The 23,397-nt window shown below is 42.4% G+C and overlaps 1 protein-coding gene across 3 annotated transcripts in view; it reads right to left on the bottom strand.

Moving 5' to 3' along the window:
- cnpy1 (canopy FGF signaling regulator 1) overlaps positions 1 to 22,375 on the bottom strand; it is a 24,801-nt gene extending 2,426 nt beyond the window's left edge. Inside the window, exons 1-4 of one of the 3 annotated variants that reach the window (XM_037788485.1) lie at positions 22,081 to 22,375; positions 19,266 to 19,303; positions 17,279 to 17,394; positions 286 to 498 (exon numbers count right to left, since the gene is read on the bottom strand). In XM_037788485.1, coding sequence (XP_037644413.1) covers positions 286 to 498; positions 17,279 to 17,394; positions 19,266 to 19,303; positions 22,081 to 22,202 — 489 coding nt within the window. In that variant the 5' untranslated portion in view covers positions 22,203 to 22,375. Of the gene's footprint in view, positions 1 to 285; positions 499 to 17,278; positions 17,395 to 19,265; positions 19,372 to 22,080 lie in introns of all 3 variants that reach the window. The other 2 variants (XM_037788486.1, XM_037788487.1) reach the window with 2 other exon arrangements.
- Between the last annotated feature and the right edge of the window lie 1,022 nt (positions 22,376 to 23,397).

Genomic DNA, 23,397 nt, shown 5'->3' with positions numbered 1-23,397 from the left:
AAACAGGCTTTCCAACCATGTAAAATACAATGACCATTAGCATTGTAACAACAGAGAAATAATCCACCAAACACAAGTTTCCAAACTTTGTTTTTCCAGTATATATATATATATATATATATATATATATATATATATTAATATAATTAAGCTGGGGCAACCCAGCCCTGCTCTGCAAATGCCTCCAACCAACACGCCCCTAAATCAGTCCACAGTTATGATTACATTTCTATCACAAATACAATATATACATATATATATATATACATATACTTTTGCACTTACTGCGAATTTCAGGACGTTTGATGCCTCTGGTCCGTCGAACTGGAAATTTTTAAATTCTGGGAAGTCCCCGGTGGCCCCATTGCTCCTGGGAGCAAACCTCCTGTACTGTTTGTGCTGGGTGTCGGGGTCCACGTGGACGGCGTAGTCGCTCATGCTGTTGCACACCCCCTCCAGGAGCTCGCTGAGGTGAGTCTCTGAGCGAGCGAGAGGTACCTGGCCACACAACCGAGAGAGAGGAGGAGAACATGGAGAGCAGATGTTGAGCTGTTTGGTGGGTTCTGGTCTGGTCACATGACATTCCTCTCATCTTCCCAATGTTTCCTACACTAACTCAACACATGCCTCTGAAAACACGCGTAGGCCAAGCTGGAAATATGGTTAAAAAATACATTTCCAAATCTGAGATGGCAACTGTGTCACTGCCATGGCAACCAAATAAGACAACCGGTTAGCTTATCGTGAGGAAAACAAAAAGTCTCTCTGAACCCGTCTGACGGTGACAGTCGTCAGTGTGGGTCGCCCCGGTGTCAGCTGTGTTACACCACAGGGCTCTGTGGGGGTCAGCAGGGTGACCTCTTGTTTCCGCTGTGATTCTCCGTCGTCACTAACAAACCTCACCCTCCAACTCTGACTTTTAACCTGCACACATACCCTCCCCACCTTTCCATCCGAACTCCACCGTCCTCTTCCTGTCCCCCCTTTGAGGACAAAACAGTGAGGCGGCGGTGTCTAGACGGGTCAAGACAGGTGCAGCACCCTCCTCCCACCATCCCCAGAAGGAGATTGGGTGACAGGGGTGACGCCTGGGGGATGAGGGGGCGAGGACAGGCGGTGAAAAGGGTGAAAGGGGTGTGTGTTGGGGGGGGGGGGGGGGGGGGAGGGGGATGTGCTTTTTACACCTCCAAGCAGGCTGGAAAAAGCCAAAGGGAGGGGTTGGTTTCCTAGGAAGGGTCGGGTCGGTGGAGGAGATGGGAGAAGCCTCAACAGAAGCCAGGTGCAGCGTAAACACCGCTGCACTGCTTCAGCAGCTTCAGCTGCTTCTCTTTGGCCCATTCATCCCCCCCATCCTCCATGATCAAAGGAGGAAATCTTCCTTGTCTTCTTTGGTCAAAAGGTGGCGGGTGTGTGTGTGTGTGTGTGTGGGGGGGGGGGTTATGGGGTACTGCACAGAGAGGAAGAGGGGAGGGTTGGAGGGCATCTTGCAGATGAACTGGATTTTGTAACAGTGTCGATATATTATTCCCTGTCCCTCTTTTGTCTCTTTTCAGAACACTACACTACACTACTACACTACTACACTACACTAATACACTACTACACACACACACACACTTCAAGATGTCACAAAGTGACAAAGGGCCTCTCCGCCATCTGTTTTCCTTCCTTTGCGTTCCCTATTTTTTCCTCCTTCATAGTGACAGTGAGTCGCACCAATCACTGATCCCTCCGTCTTTAAGGCCCTCCCTACCTCTTTGACTTCTGATTCATTCAGCAGAAGATCCCTTGAGCTTGACAACACTGTTGTGCTGAGGAGGAAGGAAGTTAGCCGGTGAACAGAATATGTTACAGCACGGGGCCAAAGGTCGGAGGGCGAGCACCGACGGATGTAGGTCACGCAGGCCAATGACGATGAGGTTCACCTATCAATCAAAATCTGCTTGTGATGACTTTGACACCAGTGGCACCATGTCATCCACTGAGTGAGTGAGATTAGTGATCATGTCTAGTCTGGCATATTTGTGGGACAGATATAGATGGGGCCAATTGTTTTCATTATCTACTGATGTGCACGTGACTGTCACGATCAATCAAGCAGTCATTTGGTCTCAAAATGTGTAAAATGTCTTATCGTTAAAAAGTAAGAGAAGCATGAAATGAGCACATCTGAGCGGCTGGAACAGGACAACTATACAAGCCATGGATCATCTTTACTCAAGGTCTGCTCACTCACTTTGATTTAAGCTTTCAACCACATCTTATGGTCTTCATCAGCAGATGGAGTTTGCTCATTAGTCATGGAGATGGCTTAGCAGCCATTATTCAGGTCTCACTTTTTTATTCATATTATTTTTCATGAATTGAGTTTATTTTGTCAAACTATAATTTCTACGGTCAAGACAGAATTTTCAATAGGTTGTACTTGACATCCGATGTTCTACTTAAACTACCCAACAATGCTTTTCATTGGGTTCCTTCTATTCTGGGATGGTTTGGTTCAGCTATCCCTTTGGCTGATTTATTTTTATTAAAAGGTCAGATCTCAAATATATAAAAATATGCATTTTCAGTTCTCATGGTGAGTATGATTACAGCCTCCAAATTTATTTTTGGAAATTAGCTAAAGCGCCAGATTTGGAAGATTAGGCAAATAAAATGGAAGAGAGAGCACTAGTTTGATTTGGTAGTTTATAATTTGTTATATCAAAATAAGTGTATAGATATATGTACAAATAAAAATAACTAAGTATAACTAAGAACCTCTTGTGAATGTTCATTGTTGACTGGGTCTTCCATGTCTTGTATGTTTACTCCTGTGAAAAATACTCTATTACAAAGGAATAAATACAAAAAAGTGTTAATCAGCAAAATGTAGATATTAAGTATCAAAAGGAAAATTAACCTTTTCAAAGATTTATATTATGATATATGATGATATTTTATTATCGATGCATCATTATGTAAGTATCATTCACATAGAGACTACTTAGTGTTTATAGTGTTTCCATCTATAACAATGCATCATTTCTATAATAAGACAGCTAGTACTAAAGCTGCCAAGTAAATGTAGAGTCCTCCTTTTGCTTAATAAGCAGATCAAATCATATGATGATCAGACTATATAGGAACAGTGGGACATCACATCACTGCTCAGAGGTGTCTTTTCTCATCATATATATGTATCTGATGATATGGAGTTTGAAATGTAAACTCAAACTAAACCCCATTAAAAAAAGGACACCTCCCACTGCCCGACAATAAAACCACGTCGGTCCATCTCAGCCCGTGCTCGGGTCGGAGTCTTTATCATGCCATGCTACAAAATGGTTTGGAATTAAACCCCTTCCTTGCCAGTCGGAGTCTTGTGAAAGGGAGCTGTCAGTCACAGTGTTGTTTGAAGAATGGGGTTGGGGGGCGGAGGTGGTGGTGGGGGGAAGAGACCGGTTGGGCCAGAGAATAGGCTTCTCAGGGATGCTATCCTCCATTCAATTCCCATTGGATAGGGAGCCATTATTGCACCACTGTGGACAGGGGCCTTTCAATTTCATTGTTCTGGTGTTATGGGCCAATGAAGACCCATAAATTAATAATAATAATGATATTGTCATGAAAGCAGCGAGTGGAAGGAGAAGCTGAAATGTCATTTTGACCATTATGCCATTTAAAGCATGGATTAGTGAATAACAAAGTCCATGATAAAGGTTTGATGATAATAATATCACTTCATTATGACAAGAGAGAAATATTGAAGCAATTTGCAATTAGCTGGCAATTCTGTATGTAAATAATATGCATCTGTAGAATAGCATTAAATCATAGCCTAGAGCTGGTTAATGTCATTAGGAAGAGGATGGAGAACAGGTGATGCCAGGGACAATTCTTAAAAGCAATAGGGCAACATTTTGGGGAGTAAGCTTCTTTTTTCCCATGAGTTCAATGAGAAGATCAATATGATCCAGAGTCAGGGCGTGGTTAGCTTAGCTTAGCATGAAGACTTGAAGCAGGGGGAAACTGCTAGCCTGGCTCTGTCAAAGGGAAATCAATAATTGTAGTAGTAGTTTTAGGAGGAGTTAAGTGCTGGAATATTTCTCAGGGCCGTTGGGATCTTGAGGAACAGTAATGATCCTCTGTACAAGTTCAAAAATAGACCTACTAGACCTCTAAGGCTCACTGATTAACATGCTGTATGTAGTTCATCCTGTTTGATCCATCCACAAACAGCAATAAAGAATCTCTCTCTGGACGAACAACAGTGACTGTGTGCAGCTCCCTGACGTCTCGTCATCACAGAGAGGTTGTCAGGTTTGGTACCATCATGCCTGCAGAGATCAAAACTCACCGACCGTATTTGGCTACCCACTACATCTGGAGTCTACAGTATACTGGGATACACTACATCCGGAGTCTACAGTGTACTGGGATACACTACAGCTGGAGTCTACAGTGTACTGGGATACACTACAGCTGGAGTCTACAGTGCACTGGGATACACTACAGCTGGAGATTACAGTGTACTGGGATACACTACAGCTGGAGTCTACAGTGTACTGGGATATACTACAGTTGGAGTCTACAGTGTACTGGGATACACTACAGCTGGAGTCTACAGTGTACTGGGATACACTACAGCTGGAGTCTACAGTGTACTGGGATACACTACAGCTGGAGTCTACAGTGTACTGGGATACACTACAGCTGGAGTCTACAGTGTACTGGGATAAACTACAGCTGGAGTCTACAGTGTACTGGGATACACTACAGCTGGAGTCTACAGTGTACTGGGATAAACTACAGCTGGAGTCTACAGTGTACTGGGATACACTACAGCTGGAGTCTACAGTGTACTGGAATACACTACAGCTGGAGTCTACAGTGTACTGGGATACACTACAGCTGGAGTCTACAGTGTACTGGGATACACTACAGCTGGAGACTACAGTGTACTGGGATACACTACAGCTGGAGTCTACAGTATACTGGGATACACTACAGCTGGAGACTACAGTGTACTTTAGGGCCAAATGAGCTCTTTACACAGTGCTTTGGGACAAATGGGAGCCTCTTGCCTGTTTATGGCCAGCTCTTTACGTTGTACACAAACCAACTAGCTGACAGTTTGGAACACTTCCTTTAAGTTTAGCAAAACTTGTAGTACAGTGACAGCGAGGGTTCACCACAGGAGCAATTATGAACTGGAAAAGGAGGGAAATTTAAATATAAAGGACGTAGCTGTAGGTCCTACGTCATGGGGGAGTTTTATGTCAATCAGAATATAAACGGCTGCATGTAAACGGGAATAGTGGAATATTCATTTAGTAGGAGGATTATTTTTTTAGGAAAAAGGGCAAAAAACTGAATATTTTGTGCATGTAAATGTAGTCAGTGACATGATCCCTCACAGAATTCCAGGACATAACTCCCCTTAAAACCACAAACTTTTTTACATTTCTGTTTATGGATTTAACAAACACAAATGGGGCATGCTGGCAGCAGAATCGTTGTGATGTTTATTGCAGAGGCCTATTGCATGTCATCTCTCTCTTGAACTATTCCTTTAAGAACCCAGCAGAGAGAAAAGACAAAACCTCTCTGGATTAAAAAACAAAATCATTAAACTCACATTTCTGGATCATGATACTATGTGTCACTGTGTCACTGTGTCAGCGTGTCATTGTGCATCCTCTCATTCTCAATGCATGACTTCCAACCGGTCACCATGAGATCAGCTCATCGCTCCAACTAAGTTCAATGTCTTTGGAGGCCTTAAATGTGTCATTGTTGCAGCAGGCAGGTTTAACTTTTGTGCCACGGAGCAGCCCCATGCCCCCAGGAAGTCCTACTGTGAGGAGGCCAAAGAGCAGAGAATTAAAACCTGCAAATCCTCCTCACTGATGGCATCTAAGCTGTGACATCCCTCCCTCTCCGATTCACACTAGGTCAAAAGCTGCTGAAAAGGAGGGAGCCGGGAGGGCATGGGATCAAGGTTTGGCTTCTTCTCTGGCTCAGTAACATTTGATTGACCAAACAATGCAACAGGTGGAGGTTAGTGTCAGCTAAGGGCAGAGGAGGAGCTCATCTCTGGAGGAACCACACTATCCTGGCCTGGTGGCTACAGCACGATAACAACCCAGAAACACTGGTCTGGGTTGTAGTTAGGGTCTGAAATGAACTGTTTTCACTTCTTGTCTCTGTGGCATATTTTTTTGTCTGTCTTTAAATTTAATCTGCTACTTTTGAAATCCATGCGCTAAGTGAAAGAATAACATTTTAGATCTGATGTCATTCAGTGTTCGATATATTTTACATAAAAAACATCAAACATTAAAACATTATATGCATGTTAAATTACAGTGTTTGAATTACACCGTGGAGGGAGGGTAGTGCACACAGTACTGTACTTTGTTATTGTCATCTATAGTGGTTATTTGCATAAAAACAGACAATTCAAATGATTATGATTATTTAAATATTTGCTTTGATTAAAAAAAATCTTGGAGTTGTTATGAAGTTAAAAGGGTCATACTTCCCTTATCTATTTTATATTGATGTGAAAACATCTCCTTCAAACTGGATTTATTCAAGTTTCTCGCCAAAAACTACATTTTACGAGATTACATTTGTACACATCATGATAACATTGTAATTAACCTTCACTCAATAGTCCTTTTTCCTGAGCCAACTTTGAACGTCTCATAATAATAACTGAAATGCACCTCCATTAACGTTAGTAGCTCAGTCAGGACTGTGCTGCTAACGGCTGCTAACAGCTAACGTTACTAACTCTCCTCCTGCTGATTTCAACACGGGTTTGTTGTTCAGAATGCAGCGTTATCAGGGAAAGATAGGGAGCGTCCCCTCAGGTTTAGTAGTGCCATGCTGTTGAGCGCTTTTTTTTCTCTCTGCCTAGTCTCTGGTCCCAAACAAACTGAAACATGATCCAGCGTAAGTATGCGTCATTGTGCAGCGTAACTGTGGGAAAGCATCAATAAGAGGAATCAATAGTCACGGAAGCATGAGATGCCAACAAAGCGGACAACTACTGTTCTCTATTGTATTCCCTGCCTGCCAAAGTGGCGGGTGTCCTGATGATTTCACCCGCCAATGCCGACAATTTACCCACATTTTCCGGGTGCTAATTTCAGACCCTGGTTGTAGTGATACGTTCAAAGAAACATTCTCCACTGTTGGATAAGTAAACCAGAGTGTCTGTCCATCAGAAAGTCAGAGAACACATTTTTAAGACCAAATATAAAGAAAGAAAGTAAAAATCATGGAGTAAGGGTTCAGTTGCCAAGTTGCACAACAATTCTAGTATTACATAATAATATTAACATGGGGTCTGTAGGAAGGCTTACATGAATCAATGTTTGTTCTTGTACATTTGGTTCCAGTACTGTTACATTAGTCACTTCAGTTTCTATTAGAAGTACAGCAAGGTCCATGTACAGGAGAAGTACTACAGTCATTAGAAGTACAGCAAGGTCCATACAGGAGAAGTACTAGAGTCATTAGATGTACAGCAAGGTCCATACAGGAGAGGTACTACAGTCATTAGAAGTACAGCAAGGTCCATACAGGAGAAGTACTAGAGTCATTAGATGTGCAGCAAGGTCCATACAGGAGAAGTACTACAGTCATTAGATGTACAGCAAGGTCCATACAGGAGAAGTACTAGAGTCATTAGATGTACAGCAAGGTCCATACAGGAGAGGTACTACAGTCATTAGAAGTACAGCAAGGTCCATACAGGAGAGGTACTAGAGTCATTAGATGTACAGCAAGGTCCATACAGGAGAGGTACTACAGTCATTAGAAGTACAGCGAGGTCCATACAGGAGAGGTACTACAGTCATTAGAAGTACAGCGAGGTCCATACAGGAGAGGTACTACAGTCATTAGAAGTACAGCAAGGTCCATACAGGAGAGGTACTACAGTCATTAGAAGTACAGCAAGGTCCATACAGGAGAAGTACTACAGTCATTAGAAGTACAGCGAGGTCCATACAGGAGAAGTACTACAGTCATTAGAAGTACAGCGAGGTCCATACAGGAGAGGTACTACAGTACCACAGGTCAGTATAAATATAAAAACCCGAAGAATTCCCACACTGCAGAGTTTACGTTTTTAGCAGAGCGATAAAGTATCTCCTCTTCATTCGTCGTCATTTTGACAGAATCACGAAGACGAGACGTGCGCTGGCTTGTGGTGCGTTTACTTTATAGTCTGTTTGTGGCGCGTGTACATGTCACGTCTGCGACAAGCTTTATTTACTGCGTGCAGGAGAACACAAAAGAGAAATAGCTAAACCAAGAGCTAAATGACATTGTTGTTGTTAAACACGATATATCGTGGCTGGATTATTTACATGATATTACTATTTTCATGTTTTTAATACCGCGATTACTGAGACACCCCTAAATGAAACGTATATGGTTCTGTTGCTGAAAGGGGTGCTCCACTAATGGTCAGTTGACTCAACCCTAGATAAGACTGTTGTCTGTCTTCTGACAAGTCTGAGAAAAGCTTTGCTGTTTCAATTTTGACCTTTTAAACTGACACAAAACTGTTTCTTCAGTGAGTCACCAAATTTGATGGAAGTGCAGTATTAATTGATTGGAGTACTTTTTGTTGAAACATCTTACTCTGATAAAATCAGCTCTGCTTCTTCTCCTTGTAGGCTGTTGAGGGTCGGTGTAAAATCACAGCTCCACAAAGAACATATCATGTTGTTTATGACTCATGTCTTACATGCCTGAAACATTTCCTGTGTTCAGTATATACAGCAATAGCTGCTGCTGTATGTGGTGTGATGTCTTTGTGTGGTCTCGCACCAAATAATAAAATGTGGGATCAATACAAGGTGCATTACCATGAGCTGTGTTCTGACATGTGGATTTGCTCTTTAGAGCAGTTTCAAAGTGTCCTTTATAGGGATGTCCATAATTAACCGTTTAACTGTTAACCGCCATTAAGCATTTTAACCGATTAACGCTATCGGTTAAAACGGTTAAAAGAAATGTTAACAATTAACTCAAAAGCTGAGCGGCTCAGAGGAGCGGCTCGTCACTTTAAGGAGAAAAGCTGGTCCACCTTAACAACCCACCTTAAAAGGCGGAGCCAGAGTTGCAGGATACAGGAAGTTGGCTCCGGTCTCCAGCTCGCTTGAGCGGAGTGGAGGAGTTGTAATTTCGTAGTATTTATTCACCGACAAATAAACTGTACACACACTGCTACACCTACGTTCACAGCTAGAACGCCACCAACAACCTCACACTCACCGCCAACACAAACACATGGTCTGTTGGAAACTCACTAAAGTTCCGCCGGGCAGACACACAGCTGACAACCTGCTAAACTAAACTAAATGTGCGGTGGAGACTTTTACTGGGAAAGTGGCTGCATGTCTGCGACACTACACGCAGCACCGTAGCTGCTAAGTTAACGCTCCCGGACGGTGAACTGGGGACTGCCGTCAACCAATATCTGTTGTGCTCCTGCAGCTGGTACGAGGCACAATATCTTGTCCGTTAATGGTTAATAATCGGTTAACGAGGGTCGATTATCGGTTAAGAACATTTTTCAAAATGAGCATCTCTAGTCCTTTATAATATGTTACATACGCATCATTTTGTGAGCATGTTAGCATAATCTTTGGCTGTTTGAGTTTACAGCACTCAAACACACACAGTCAAACACACACACAGACACAGCTAGGGGGCAAATTAAATGAAATCTAAGCAGAACCCACGAGGGGCATAAGAAGAGTAATTAGCATTCATATCTAAATTAATCCACTTTTAGACAACTGCTTAATGAGAAGCCAAGAATGACACAGATAAGCTGCATTACTAGCACCATGAAGGACACTTAGATTTGGATGACATGAATGCAGCATCCATCATGGAGACTAAAAATAGCTCCAACCACCACAAGGGCTGGTGTTCAAATGTGTCAGATACTTTTGTCTTATGAGATAAATAAAGCCTCTTTATGCAGCATGGAGTCCTGGCTTTTTGTTGGTGTCATTTACAACCCAAGTATTATGACCTAAGATATTGTATTTCATCCATCCATTTACTTCCACTTATCCTGGGCTGGTTCACGGGTGAAGCAGGCTAACGTTTTCCAGCTCTTCTTGGGGGACCCCGAGGCGTTCCCAGGCCAGATATGTAATCTCTCCAGCGTGTTCTGGGTCTTCCCTGGGGCCTCTTACCAGTTGGACATGCCCGGAAAACCTCCAAGGGGAGGCGTCCAGGAGGATCCTGATCAGATGCCCCAACCACCTCAGCTGGCCCCTTTCGACGTGAAGGAGCAGTGTCTCTACTCCGAGCTCCCTGCGGATGTCTGAGCTCCTCACCCTCTCTCTAAGGCTGAGCCCAGCCAACATACGATGGAAACTAATTTCAGAGCTGGGAATTGAACCGCCAACCTTGTGGTTAAAGGACGACCACTCTACCCACTGAGCTACGGATGTCTTGTTACAGCGACCCCGGTACCCCATATTCCCGCAATACCCCCCACAGTACTTCCCGGGGGACACGGTCGTAAGCCTTTTCCACGTCCACAAAACACATGTAGACTGGATGGGCAAACTCCCATGACCCCTCCAACAGCCCCGTGAGGGTAAAGAGCTGGTCTACTGTTCTACGGCCAGGACGAAATCTGCATTGTTCCTTCTGGATCTGAGGTTCGACAATCAGTCGGAGCCTCCTTTCCAGTACCCTGGAAGAAACTTTCCTGGGGAGGCTGAGTAGTGTGATAGCCCGGTAATTGGAGGACACCCTCCAGTCCCCCTTTTTAAAAATGTCCCCGAGCTTCACGGGACACTGAAGAAGCATGTCAGCCAAGACAGCCCAACAATGTCCAGAGCCTTCAGCATCTCAGGGTGAATCTCATCCACCCCGGGCGCCGTGCCACTGAGGAGCTTTTTGACTACCTCAGCGACCTCTGCCAGGGATAAAGTCTCCCGTCACGGGCTAGATGTTCTAAAGCCTGAAAACAGAGCCATGAGGAGGAGCAGACGTCTAGTTTTCTCTCAGAACACTTGAATTACAATATACTGAAAGGTTATTATGGGATTTTTGCCAAATGATGCCAAAAATATGCTGCCTAGTGAAGCTTTAAGTAAAAGTACAAATGTATTGGCATCAAAGTATACTTAAAGTACCAAAAGTAAAAGTAGCCTACTCTACCATGCAGAATGACCCATTTCAGAATAATTAATGATATCATTGTATTATAATTATTGATGCATTAATGTGTTCATCACTTTAATGTTGCAGCTGGTAGAGGTGGAGCTCATGTTAACTGACTGATCATTGGTGTGGCTCGTAGTAAACCTAGTGGAACCAGATATACAGTGATGGTGGTTGGACAACTAACTGGACCACTGCTGCTGATAGGATGGAGATATGACGCCGGGTCGCGGTGCAGAGTATCGGCTCTTTGCTTCAGTGACAGGAGGATTCACAGTAACGTTAGGTCAGAGGTAGAGAATGGTGTCTCCTGTCACTCACTGCAGAGCCTAATGATCATTTAACATGAACACTGAACCTCCATAGAATGCTCACCCAACTTTGGCACATTTCACTGTTTATTGATAACTCTTGAAAAATCATTTTGTAAACCCATTCATATATAGAGATATATATCATCTAAAGAATTCAAATATAGATCATTTGGCCCTTTCGTCCAGCCCTCTTGTCTAACTTTCACACACCAGTGAGTGCAGCTATCAGTGATTAAAGCCCAGGAAATCAATGGCAGAGCTGGACACCTCATGATAGCCTGGTCTCTGGGCAATAGAGGATGTCCAGGTTCCAATGGGATGTGACCTCATTAGACCAGGAACAATAACCTGGATCCATAGTCTCACTGTGTGTGACACACACACGCACGCACGCACGCACGCACGCACGCACGCACGCACGCACGCACGCACGCACGCACGCACGCACGCACGCAGAAAATGTCTCCTTTCACTACTGATCAAATGCCTCTTACAGTGATTTAGTATTGCTCTTCCATAATGTTGGGAACTCACAAGAACTGACATTTCCCATAATGCAACTACGCATCTTTCATCGGACCTTCCCGGTATGTTAAACACCTACAACTTTCAAACTCCACACCTAAAGTTTATAACACGTTACGAGCTGAGATAACCCAGGTGACATTGCTATGACATCATCGTTTGTCAGACTTGAAAAAGGTCATCATCATACAACGCTTTTCACAGGCTTAATGGGACTGCACTGTAGGGACACTCTCCAGCCAATCAGAATCGAGAATTCTACACATTTGAAGTCATTTGATGGGTGATAATGATAGCAGAGGAATTAGCTATAGTTATTATGCTAAGTAGGTAAGGGTGATTATTGTGGGAATGCTGATTCAGCATTCCCAGTATTGTTCTTCTAAGGTTTATTCAACTTCTTCAATCAATTATTTCTTCTGTACGTTTTTTGGCCTTTAACTAGTCCTGCATACTTTCAGCTACAGAAACCGTTCAACTATCAAAATATTCAGCTCTTTAAGGACATTAGTGCTATGACTTGGCTTGTTTCAACTATTTATACTTTTTAAAATATTAAGCTTTTTCCAAATTTGTATTACAACGTAACTCAATGGAGAAAATCTTCAAATCCTCTTAAACCTACTCCACTTTGAAATGCTACTGCTTCCGCATACTTTCAGCTACAGACTTCATTTAAACTTTAAATGGGTTACAAGTCTTTGAACTATTCAGCTATGATTCAGCTTTTTGATAACTTTTACAGTTTTTCATTTATCGCAGTTTACGTTTTATGAAATTTTCAGACCATTTCAGATTTTATAATGGGTGTGTATTGCGTGGGTCGTTAAGGGCTAGAGTGTGTGACATCATCGTTAGAGTGCGGGAAAGCTTTGAAATCTTTTGAAAATGTTCAGAACAAATTGCTCCCTAGCCCACAATTTTCACTCTTCATAGATAATTTTTCCATCAAATTGTAGGAAATTTTGTGCCGGTCGCAGTCATGTAGCTATGGAATCAGTCGGACTTACACATTCGTCTCTAGGGTCCCAAAAGTGAGAGTAAGTCCAACAAGCCGCTCCAGAGAGAGCAATGTTAAATCAGACGGGAAATGTCTGAAAGAAAGTTGACAATGGCACTTTTCTAACCTGCTCCCATGATCCCATTTTTGACTCCACACACAAAAAAATGACATCAATGCGTTCGGCAGAGCTGCTTCTCTCTGACGATGACATTATTTTGCCGATTGGACTCACGTTTTTTGTCTGAGAGACACTTTTATGACATGTACAGTATGTCCCTGGTTAACTCCTATTATAAACTGTCTCATTGAGGGTGCTTAGCAGTGTGGCCATCACCTCGGCAACGTTTGATTGCTGCTAGACAGCTGATTCACATTAGCTAATCAGAGCAGGCTGACTAACACACACACACACACACACACACACACACACACACACAGAAGGTAACTGTATCTTAAAGGGACTATTTGTAACTTTCAGAAATGATTGTTAACAGCGACACCTGTGGCCGTGAAATCAACGAAAGTCAGCGTCGAGCTTGCTCGCTCTAAATATATCTGAACGAGCATCGCTCAACACAGTGAGGCTACACACGTCAGCTAAAACGGACTATCACTCTATATTTCACCTGCTTGGCAGTAATGTTAGCTGACCAGACGAAGGTCTCTCCATGAACATGATTTAGATCTGATCCTAGTGTTGTTTTTTCCTGCCTCAGCGCAGCGGGGCTCTGCAGCGAGTAACTTGCAGCGAGAAGCGTTGTCGTCTCGGTAACGAGACGACAACGCTTCTCTCTGCAGAGCCCCGTCACATCACAAGGCACGGGAAACCTCCGTTGGTCTGGAGGAGCTGCAGCATTTATTTCTGCACAAACTGAACATTCACTAGATATTCTCAGAGCTAAACTAACTCTTCTGCAGTGTGGAGTGAGCGTGCATTCATGTCTAGAGGTGGAGCAAGCTGAGCGAGAACACACGTTCTGTCTGAGTGAAGGCAAGCAGGCAGCGGAGCAGAGTACAGCGGACACACGCGAATGCGCACATGCGAGTCCGCATGTGTCCCGACCCGGTACATTTATACGCTTAAAAAGTTATAAAACAGTCCCTTTAACAAGGAACTCAGGACAAGTTTTTTTCTCAAAATAAAATCTCTATAGAGTAACTCTATTTACTATATTTTGTCTAACGACTTACAGTTTTAAAAGTTCTAGCTGCTACTACTACTACAACTATTGCTACAACTGTTGCTGCTGCTACTACTACTACTACTACTACTACTACCACTGCTGCTTCTGTTCCTACTGATTCTACTACTACTACAGCTGCTGCTCCTTCTGCTACTAATACTACTAGTGCTGCTGCTCCTCCTGCTACTACTACTATTGCTACTACTGCTTTTGCTACTAATAATACTACTACTACTATTATTACTACTGTTACTGCTACTACCAGTGATGTTACTGCTACAACTACTGCTACTACTACTGCTCCTGCAGCTGTTCCTGCTGCCTCAACTACTACCACTACTACTACTCTTACTACTACTACTGCTGCTCCTTCTGCTACTACTACTACTATTACTATTACTACAACTCCTACTGCTACTTTCCACCCAAATACCACTTTCTGTGTAACAACTTATAGATTTTAAAGGTTCATTCAGTGAAAATACTAATTCTGTCCAAGCACTTATAGTTTTAAATGTTTATTTCACCCAAATACTACTCTCTCTCTGTTTGTGTTTAGCAATGCAGTTCATCTGTCTGATGTACATACAAAGCATTTCTTCTTTCCGCCTATTCAGGAAAATTCAAATTTACCAATTTTGACAGTATTACAGTTTAGCTTCCAGCTTTTCTAGCAATGTATTTCAGCTCTTAGCTTCTTTAGCTGATGCAGTTCAGCTTCCAACTCTGCCAGTTGTACATTTCATCTTCTAGGGTTTTCAGCAGTGCAGTGCAGTGCATTTGAGCTTTAACATTTTTAGGCAAGTCATTTCACATTTCTGCATTTTCAGCAATGCTTTGCAATAAATTTCAGCTGTCAGCATTCCCACGCATTTTCAGCAGGAAATGCATTTTCTAGTTGCTTATAATAACCAAAATATGGGGATAATAACTAATGACATATGAATCACTAGATGATGAAATACTAAACAGTTGATCCTGAATACATAAGCAGTTAAAGATAATAGATGGATGGAGGGATGGATGGATGGATTGATGGATGGATGGAGGGATGGATTGATGGATTGATGGATTGATTGATTGATGGATGGATGGAGGGATGGATGGAGGGAGGGATGAATGGAGGGATGGATGGATGAATGGATGGATGGTCTGTATCACATGATATGTTTTTACAAAGCTACAGTAGAATTCTAAATGATTTTTGATTATAATTATTGCCGTTTGTTTTAGTTTTTCACCGAATGTACTAAAATGGTATGAATCCTCTATAGTAACCAAACCAAAGTTCTCCTGTATGCTAACATTGTATAAACCATACCAGATGTCATTCTGACCTCCATTTCTTTCTGTTGATGCAAGTTTTGTTGTTGTTTGTGTTTTGTTATTTGCAGCATGTGTGGATATTAGGGGTGGATCGGTTCACAAAATTCACGGTTGGGTTCATATCCCGGTTTTGGGGTCACGGTTTGCGGTTTGGTTCATTAATGTTACAGCGAGGAGGTCATGTTCTGATTTCAACATGCTTTTCATTTATTTGGCAAAAATAAGTTAACAAATGTTTGCCTTAACAAAAGTATGGCTTCCATAAGGAACATAAACACTTCTTCATTGTCAAATCTTAACTGAAAGAAAAGGTCTTCTACAGTCATTAGTGCAAACAAAAAATGCAGTTTTGTTATTTTCATATAAATATGATGTAATTATAGACTAAGGCCATCAACATCAATTGAAGCATAAGCTCAAACAGAACTATACTAAAAAGAAAAAGAACAGTATAACATATGTCTCTATTCCCTGATTATTAGCTCTTAATTGAAAGATTAGTTTTTCCACTCACAAAGTGCAGTATTTGGAGGAATACGGTTGGATTTCTGTACCACTGTGTTATTTAAAAATAATTAATTACTATAAAACACATTACAGGGATTGTGCTGCTGGAATTACTGTGTTGCTGAAGTGTCGGCGAGAGGGAATATTATAGCGCGGCTCAAGTAACGTAACGTTAATCATATGCTGAAATCCAGCGTCCTCCACGACTGCATAAGGCTGCATATCGTTCACTATAAACCTCCCCGATGCTGTAGTCATGTTTTTTGCCCTGTCTGAGTCTGAGTCTGAGTCTGAGTCTGCATGTAGAGGCTGTTTAAATGCTGCAGGGAGAATGCACCGCTGCTCTTTCCAACCCGACTCTCTCCTCCTTACGCTAACGACGGACACACCGGAGTGTTGCCGCTAGCATAAACCACACGTGTTGCACAGGGCTCACACAGTCACCGTTTTATCCACCACTTCTTTTCCATCATTTTCATGGTAACACTAAATCTGTAATGCTCCCATACAGCAGAGAGAAACGACGCTGCTGGATCCTCTAACTGTTCTTTATCGTGTCTACTCACCATTTCTTATCTGAGTGACAGCACTCTGCACTTCTTCCGTGCCAACTGAGAAGGAGGCTGGGTCACGCGTCATATCTTTGGGGTACAACACATGAGCAGTAAAATCTGGTCTGCACTCGCCGAAATTGAGCCAATAGCAACGCACGACCGCAGCTTCAGTTACACTGCCTATGTGTCATTCCCCACACCTTTAGACCCATGTCCACCCGTGTCCCAGCATCCTTCAATAGGCCTTGATTTCTATGTGACAATAAACAGAAGTCTAACTCTACATGAAAAAATACACAATCGGCCTCATAACTTATTTCAAATGAACCGAACAATTCATACACGACCCGAACCGTGACTATTGAACCGAACGGTTCGGATTTCTTACCTGAACCGTCCCATCCCTAATGGATATGTAGAGCGCTTTCTCTACAGTATGATTTTATTTTCACTCCTGTATGTGTTTTGTCCTCGGGGGCCCCTGTATTGGCTCCTGTTGATGTGGCGGAGCATTTTAGACTCATTGGAGTTAATGTGGAACAAAAGTGGGACAGGGCTTGAGTTTACTGTCAACCAGTAAGCAGACAGTGCTTCAGCCACTACATCCAACAAAGAGCTGTAGGAGACGAAGAGTAGCATCTTCACCTACACATCGGTGTACTGTACCTTTTTGTCTTTCATGGTTCCATCAGGGTTTAGTCTAAAGCCGCCGACTTTGATGGTTTTCTTCGGGTCCACCAGACTGATGGAGTACTTCAGTTCATCCGCAATTGCTTTGCATGCTGGGAAACACAGGTAAACCTCAGTGATGGCAACAAGACAAGCTGCAACTCATTGTCAGGAATGTATTCATTAAATGGAGAATTATTTAAAAGGTCATTCTTGGTAACTAAAGAGAACCACATGTCCAGCTGTGAGCATGTCACTGATATTAAACTCTCCTGACATCTGATGAACTGCAAGGAGTCTGTACACTACACTCGGAGTTTCTGACAATATTGATCACAAAGTTACAAAAGTTAATCAAATCAATTAGCATCAAATACAAAAATCTGTCTTTTTATGATCTGGCTTTAATTTGGGAATTTTTAGTCAACATTGTTATTGTGCACAGTTCAGACAATCACACTAAAGCTTTATCAGCCTTACCTGGGATAAAAACGTTTGGTGAACCCAACTGATTTTGGATTTTTACGGCCAAGAGACCAATATCAATATTTGAGTTAAAACCATGATCAATAATAATATAACAATATATAGGCCAATATTCATTTCACAATATAAACACATATCATAAGCATTTTTTTTTTTTTTTTTTTTTTTTTAAAGTTATTTTTTGGGGGCATTTTTTAAGCATTTTATTGACAGGACAAAGGATAGAGTCTTGGAAAGGGGGGAGATAGAGAAAGTGGTTGCGGAAAGGGCCACAGGCCGGATTCGAACCCGGGCCACCGCGGTCAGGACTGAGGCCTGTTACATGGGTGCCCGCTCTACCAACTGAGCTAACCAGGCGACCATAAGCATTTTTTTTAACTGTTGAAACCGTTTTTGGACTGTAACCAAGACATGTAGGGAGTGGGACATTTTACAGTGTAAAAATCAACTTGTCGGTTCTCTCTGATGGATGTTACACCACCATTTATTGTTACTTATTGGCCAACATATACACTGATATAATACATCTGTGATAAGTGAATATTGGCTGGTGTATTGGGGTCAGGTTCTAGTGAACACAAAAAGTTACACAGTAACTTGTATGCTAGTGCTGTCAAAGTTAACCAGAGAATAACGTGTTAACGCAAATTAGTGATTTTTAGGTTGTGGCGGCTCAGTTTTAAATCTAGAGTGAAGATACTGGTATCATATGAAACTAGAAAACCTCAGGAATCCATTGGCTTGTCACACTAGCTTGTCGCGAAGGGGGTTAAATAACGCTCCAAAGTTAAGCACAATTTTCGCGAGGAAACACGGTCATGTCCATTTCCAAAGGGGTCCCTTGACCTCTGACCTCCAGATCAGTGAATGTAAATGGGTTCTATGGGTACCCACGAGTCTCCCCTTTACAGACATGCCCACTTTATGATAATCACATGCAGTTTGGGGCAAGTCATAGTCAAGTCAGCACACTGACACACTGACAGCTGTTGTTGCCTGTTGGGCTGCAGTTTGCCATGTTATGATTGGAGCATATTGTTTTATGCTAAATGCAGTACCTGTGAGGGTTTCTGGACAATGTCTGACATTGTTTTGTGTTGTTAATTGATTTACAATAATGAATATATACATACATTTGCATAAAGCAGCATATTTGCCCACTCCCATGTCGATAAGAGTATTAAATACTTGACAAATCTCCCTTTAAGGTACATTTAGAACAGATACAAAATGTGTGATTAATTTGAGACAGAGAGAGAGACAGAACACATCACTTCGATTCAGCCTTGCTTGTTTTTCGTGGTTGTAAATATAACTTTAGGCCCTAATTCTATTTATCAATCCATAATAATAATAATAATAATAATAATAATAATAATAACACACACACACACTATAGACAATACCACTGACTATCCGGGTCACTGCCACATTAGAACAGCAGCATCTGCAATATTTCACCTAATATAATGATTCAGTTAGAGCAGTGGTAACTTACCAGAACAGTAGAGCGCCTTGTCCCTCTTCCCCTGGCTGCTGTTGATGAAGACAGATAGCACCATCACAGTCATCTGAATAATCCATGAGGCCATATTGATAACCTAACAGGACAGGCAGACAGTTATACCGACGGTCTGATTAGACAATAGTACATTGTGACAGTCTAATAGATCACATTATGATGTCTTTTAGTGTCAAAGTGTTTCAATGAGAAAGTCTTTGAGTGGTCAGAAGACTAGAAAGGAAAGTCCATTTACCACTTACCAATGCTGAAGAGCCTTACACTTTCATTCTTTCTACCAGCCAGCAGGGGGCGACTCCGCTGATTGTATAGAAGTCTATGAGAAAATGAGCCTACTTCTCTCTTGATTTATCACCTCAGTAAACATTGTAAACATGAGTTTATGGTCTCAATCTCTAGTTTCAAGTCTTCTTCAATACAGCATGATGTTCAATTAGTAAATTATGTTCCCATTTAGAGTCTGTCTGGAATTTCCCTCGGGATCAATAAAGTTACTATCTATCTATCTAAATAGACCATAAAGCAGGGGATGCTTTAGGGCGGGGCTACCTTGTGATTGACAGGTCGCTACCACGGCGTTATCCTGTCTGGGAGTTGTTCGTGTTTTCGTCTTACAACTTTAACTCTTTCACAGTGTGTTTTCACTCCATCAAAGTTAATTAGAACCTTTTTGGTCGCCTAAAAATGTCTTATTCAGCATTCCATTGTACTTAGCTCCACCCTCTAGTGTCATTTCTGGTTGCAAAAAAACAAGATGGCAACCAAGCCCCCAGGAAGAGCGCCGGTCGTCGATCCCAACTTTCATAATGGCCAAACGGTGGTACAACAACTTCCGTGTCCGTCAGCTGATGCCATTGGGCCCTAAAAGACTTTTCCCCATAGACTTACATTGGGAAAGAGACGTCTGTAAATCAACTCCCCAGTGTGAACACTCAAATAGTCCTTATTTAAATCATCAGGTCCTAAAAGTTATAAAACACACCAACAGCTGAATCCAGAGTTACAGTATTTCCATTCCTCCGTTCATGTAAATGACACCCAGACCGAGACTGGAGCGAGGGCTGGGAGGCGGAGTTAGCAAGCCGTGATGACAGCATGATGGTTGTGACCCCGTGACCGAGCCATGTGACCGAGCGGACGCTACTGCGCCTGCTCCACGGGCCCAAAGGATGAGGAAGATTGCGGGAAGATCTGAGTACTTTTCCAGTCAGAAGTCGAGCTATTTAGGCTTCATGCGCCACTGAGACACTTTCATAGGAATGAACGGGGCCCCGCCTCCAACGCTGTGTCCAGTTCTCTTACTACATCCATGATGGCAACAGCCAAAAACTAAGATGGTGATGACCAAAACGCAGATGGAGCCCATGTTGAAATACATGAGATTTGTTGTTTTACTTTTGTTTTTTATCTACTAAATTTCTGGTATGGTGACATCCCAGGCGTAGGCAGTGGTTGGCTGGAGTAAAAGGAGGACACAATCATGATGATTGAACCATGAATAAAAGCATTCAATATGTAGCTGCCAGAGTTTTGGGGTCACAGTTTGGTATGTTTTAGGTTCGGTGGGAAAATCAGATAATTGAAGTGGCTCATCCACCTCTTGTTCCAATGCAGGTTGAATGCCCCTACTGTAAATCGCTCTGGACAATATATGTATTTAAAAAATCCCTGAAATTTCATATATATTTGAATGTCTGCCAAACATAAACCTGTGGTAGGCTAATAACAGCAGTAACATGGGCCTTTAGTTAGGCTCCAGCAGCAGGCTGACACACTGTATTTATGACCTGCTCAGCCCAACACACAGGCTGCAATGACACTGTTTGAGTCTAATAAGACTGAGGTAAAAAACTAAAACAAGTCAGGCGAAGGTTTCTGGATGTGCAATATGAAGAACAGTTCCATCTGTCCCCCTGACAGTCCCGAGGCTACTGGAGCCTCCAGTTATCTGTCAGACGGCCTGAGTAAAGGTCATGTACAGCAGACTATAGGCCAGATAGATTTTTTCTTGAAATATTTTGACTTTATCCTCATCAAATCACGACTTTATTCTTGTAATATTACAACTTTTTTTCTCAAAATATTATGACTTTATTCTGGACATCTCATAGAACACAGATATGAGCAATATGTTTTGAATGTGCAGAAAGTTATGAACATGAGCAGAAATCTTGAAACACATATGAGCTATTAATGTCCAGGGCTTTATAAATGAATTCAGATTAATGAATGCATCATTGAGGTGCATGCTGTAGGTGGTACATGCCCATTTAAAGAGGTTAGCTCTCAAAACAAAAGACACAAAAGAGGAGGGAAGAGTAAATCATGTTGACATGTGTTGAATGAATTAAATAAGAGAAGTTGATCTACAGGAGAATACATAGTTGAAAGCAACACAGAATGCCTGAGATCTTTACTGCATTACATCCCATTATGTTTCATACTGACGTTCTTGTTTTCCTTTACATAAATAAAGACATTTACACCATAAAATAGTGCATACACATGCACCAGAATGCAGGAAATGAAGTGTTGACGCTCACATTCAGATCAAGTGAGAAAAGGAATGAAATAGATTAAACTCTATTCTAACCCGTGCTGCTTGGTGTATTGGGTGCATGCCGAACTGAAAGCTGACTTAAGTCAAATCGTAAAGCACATTTCATTACGTTTTTACCGCAACGATTGTCGGCCAGTACGCAAGAGCACATTGAATTCCTAGATTTCGCAGCGGGGTTTGGTGCCGTGGTCCGTGTTGTACATACTGGGGCTGCGGGACAGCTGATCTTACCTGGCGGGGAGAGAAGCTCCAGGCAGCGGGGAGAGAAGCTCCAGGCAGCGGGGAGAGAAGCTCCAGGCAGCGGGCAGCGAGCAGCGGACTCCGGTGACAGCGGTGTTGTGATGAGCTGTCATGAACTAGGCCTACTTCTCTCTACTGAGCTGGACATGTTTGGTATCTCAGCACAGGTTACTGACTGCTTTCATTCATACTACATTACAAGTTTGAACTTTCCGGTCGTAACTTTCAAAGTAAAATCTTTATTGAATAACAATTGGCAAAATGTGAGTAATACATGGGGATTGAGAAGGCACTTAATATGTCGGCTCAGAGGTACGTCACAGTAAGTAAAAACTGTGCATCCTCCACTATCTTGTCATATAGGCCTACATACAAGACGCTGTGTGCTTTAATCTTGAAGGCACAGTCCCTTCACTTCCTCTCTCACTCCACCTACTTCCACCTGACGTCACGCAGGTGACGCAGTAAACGTGCCGGGCTTCTGTGGAGCCACGTTCAGTCAGCCCGCCTCCTTGTCAGCCAATCATGTTCCAGACTCACAGAGCACAGACCAATCAGACAGCTACGTGTGTTGTTGAATAATGAAATCAGAAAATAGATTATTAATAAAACTTTATACAATACAACAAACACAACTTCTCTCTGGTATGTTAACTAAATGTAATATAGGAGTTAGTCTACAGTCTGGTCTGATAAATTCATTTAATTAATTTTACGCTGAAATAAAGTAGGCTATTACTATTTGTGATGGTTGTCAACTGTGATGGATCTACTTCCTAACATTAAAGCTCACCTCTACACCGAGGTTAATCAAGCAACACGTGTGTGTGTGTGTGTGTGTGTGTGTGTGTGTGTGTGTGTGTGTGTGTGTGTGTGTGTGCGTGAGTGTGCGTGTGCGTATGTGTGTGTGTGTGTGTGTGTGTTAGACAGGGAGCCAGGTGGTGTCTTCACAGGGGGATCTGACCTGGTTTCCCTGCTACTAATTGAATGTCATCTATAACATCAAGGTTTTCATAACACGGGTAGATGAAAATGTCCTCAGTACAGCATGATGAAGGCGATGATGATGATGATGATGATGACGTGCAGTGGTGTTAAAAGTCTGACAAATCCAAGCTGGGTAAAAGCGCTCGGTTATTTTGTGCAGTACACAACATTTAGCAGTTTTGCATAAGTGTGCTTTTGAGTTTTCGGTGGTGTATCGTCAATAGTTAACGTTTTGAACGACCAAAGTAGCCTTCATAGTTGCCATGGCAGACCCAAGGTTTGCTGGGGCCCTGAGCATGCATCATGAGGTGCATCACTTCC

Source organism: Sebastes umbrosus, chromosome 12 (assembly GCF_015220745.1).
Source record: "Sebastes umbrosus isolate fSebUmb1 chromosome 12, fSebUmb1.pri, whole genome shotgun sequence".
Taxonomy (NCBI): Eukaryota; Metazoa; Chordata; class Actinopteri; order Perciformes; family Sebastidae; genus Sebastes; species Sebastes umbrosus.
Note: the sequence above shows the minus strand (reverse complement) of the source record. Positions and strands in the feature narration are given on the sequence as shown.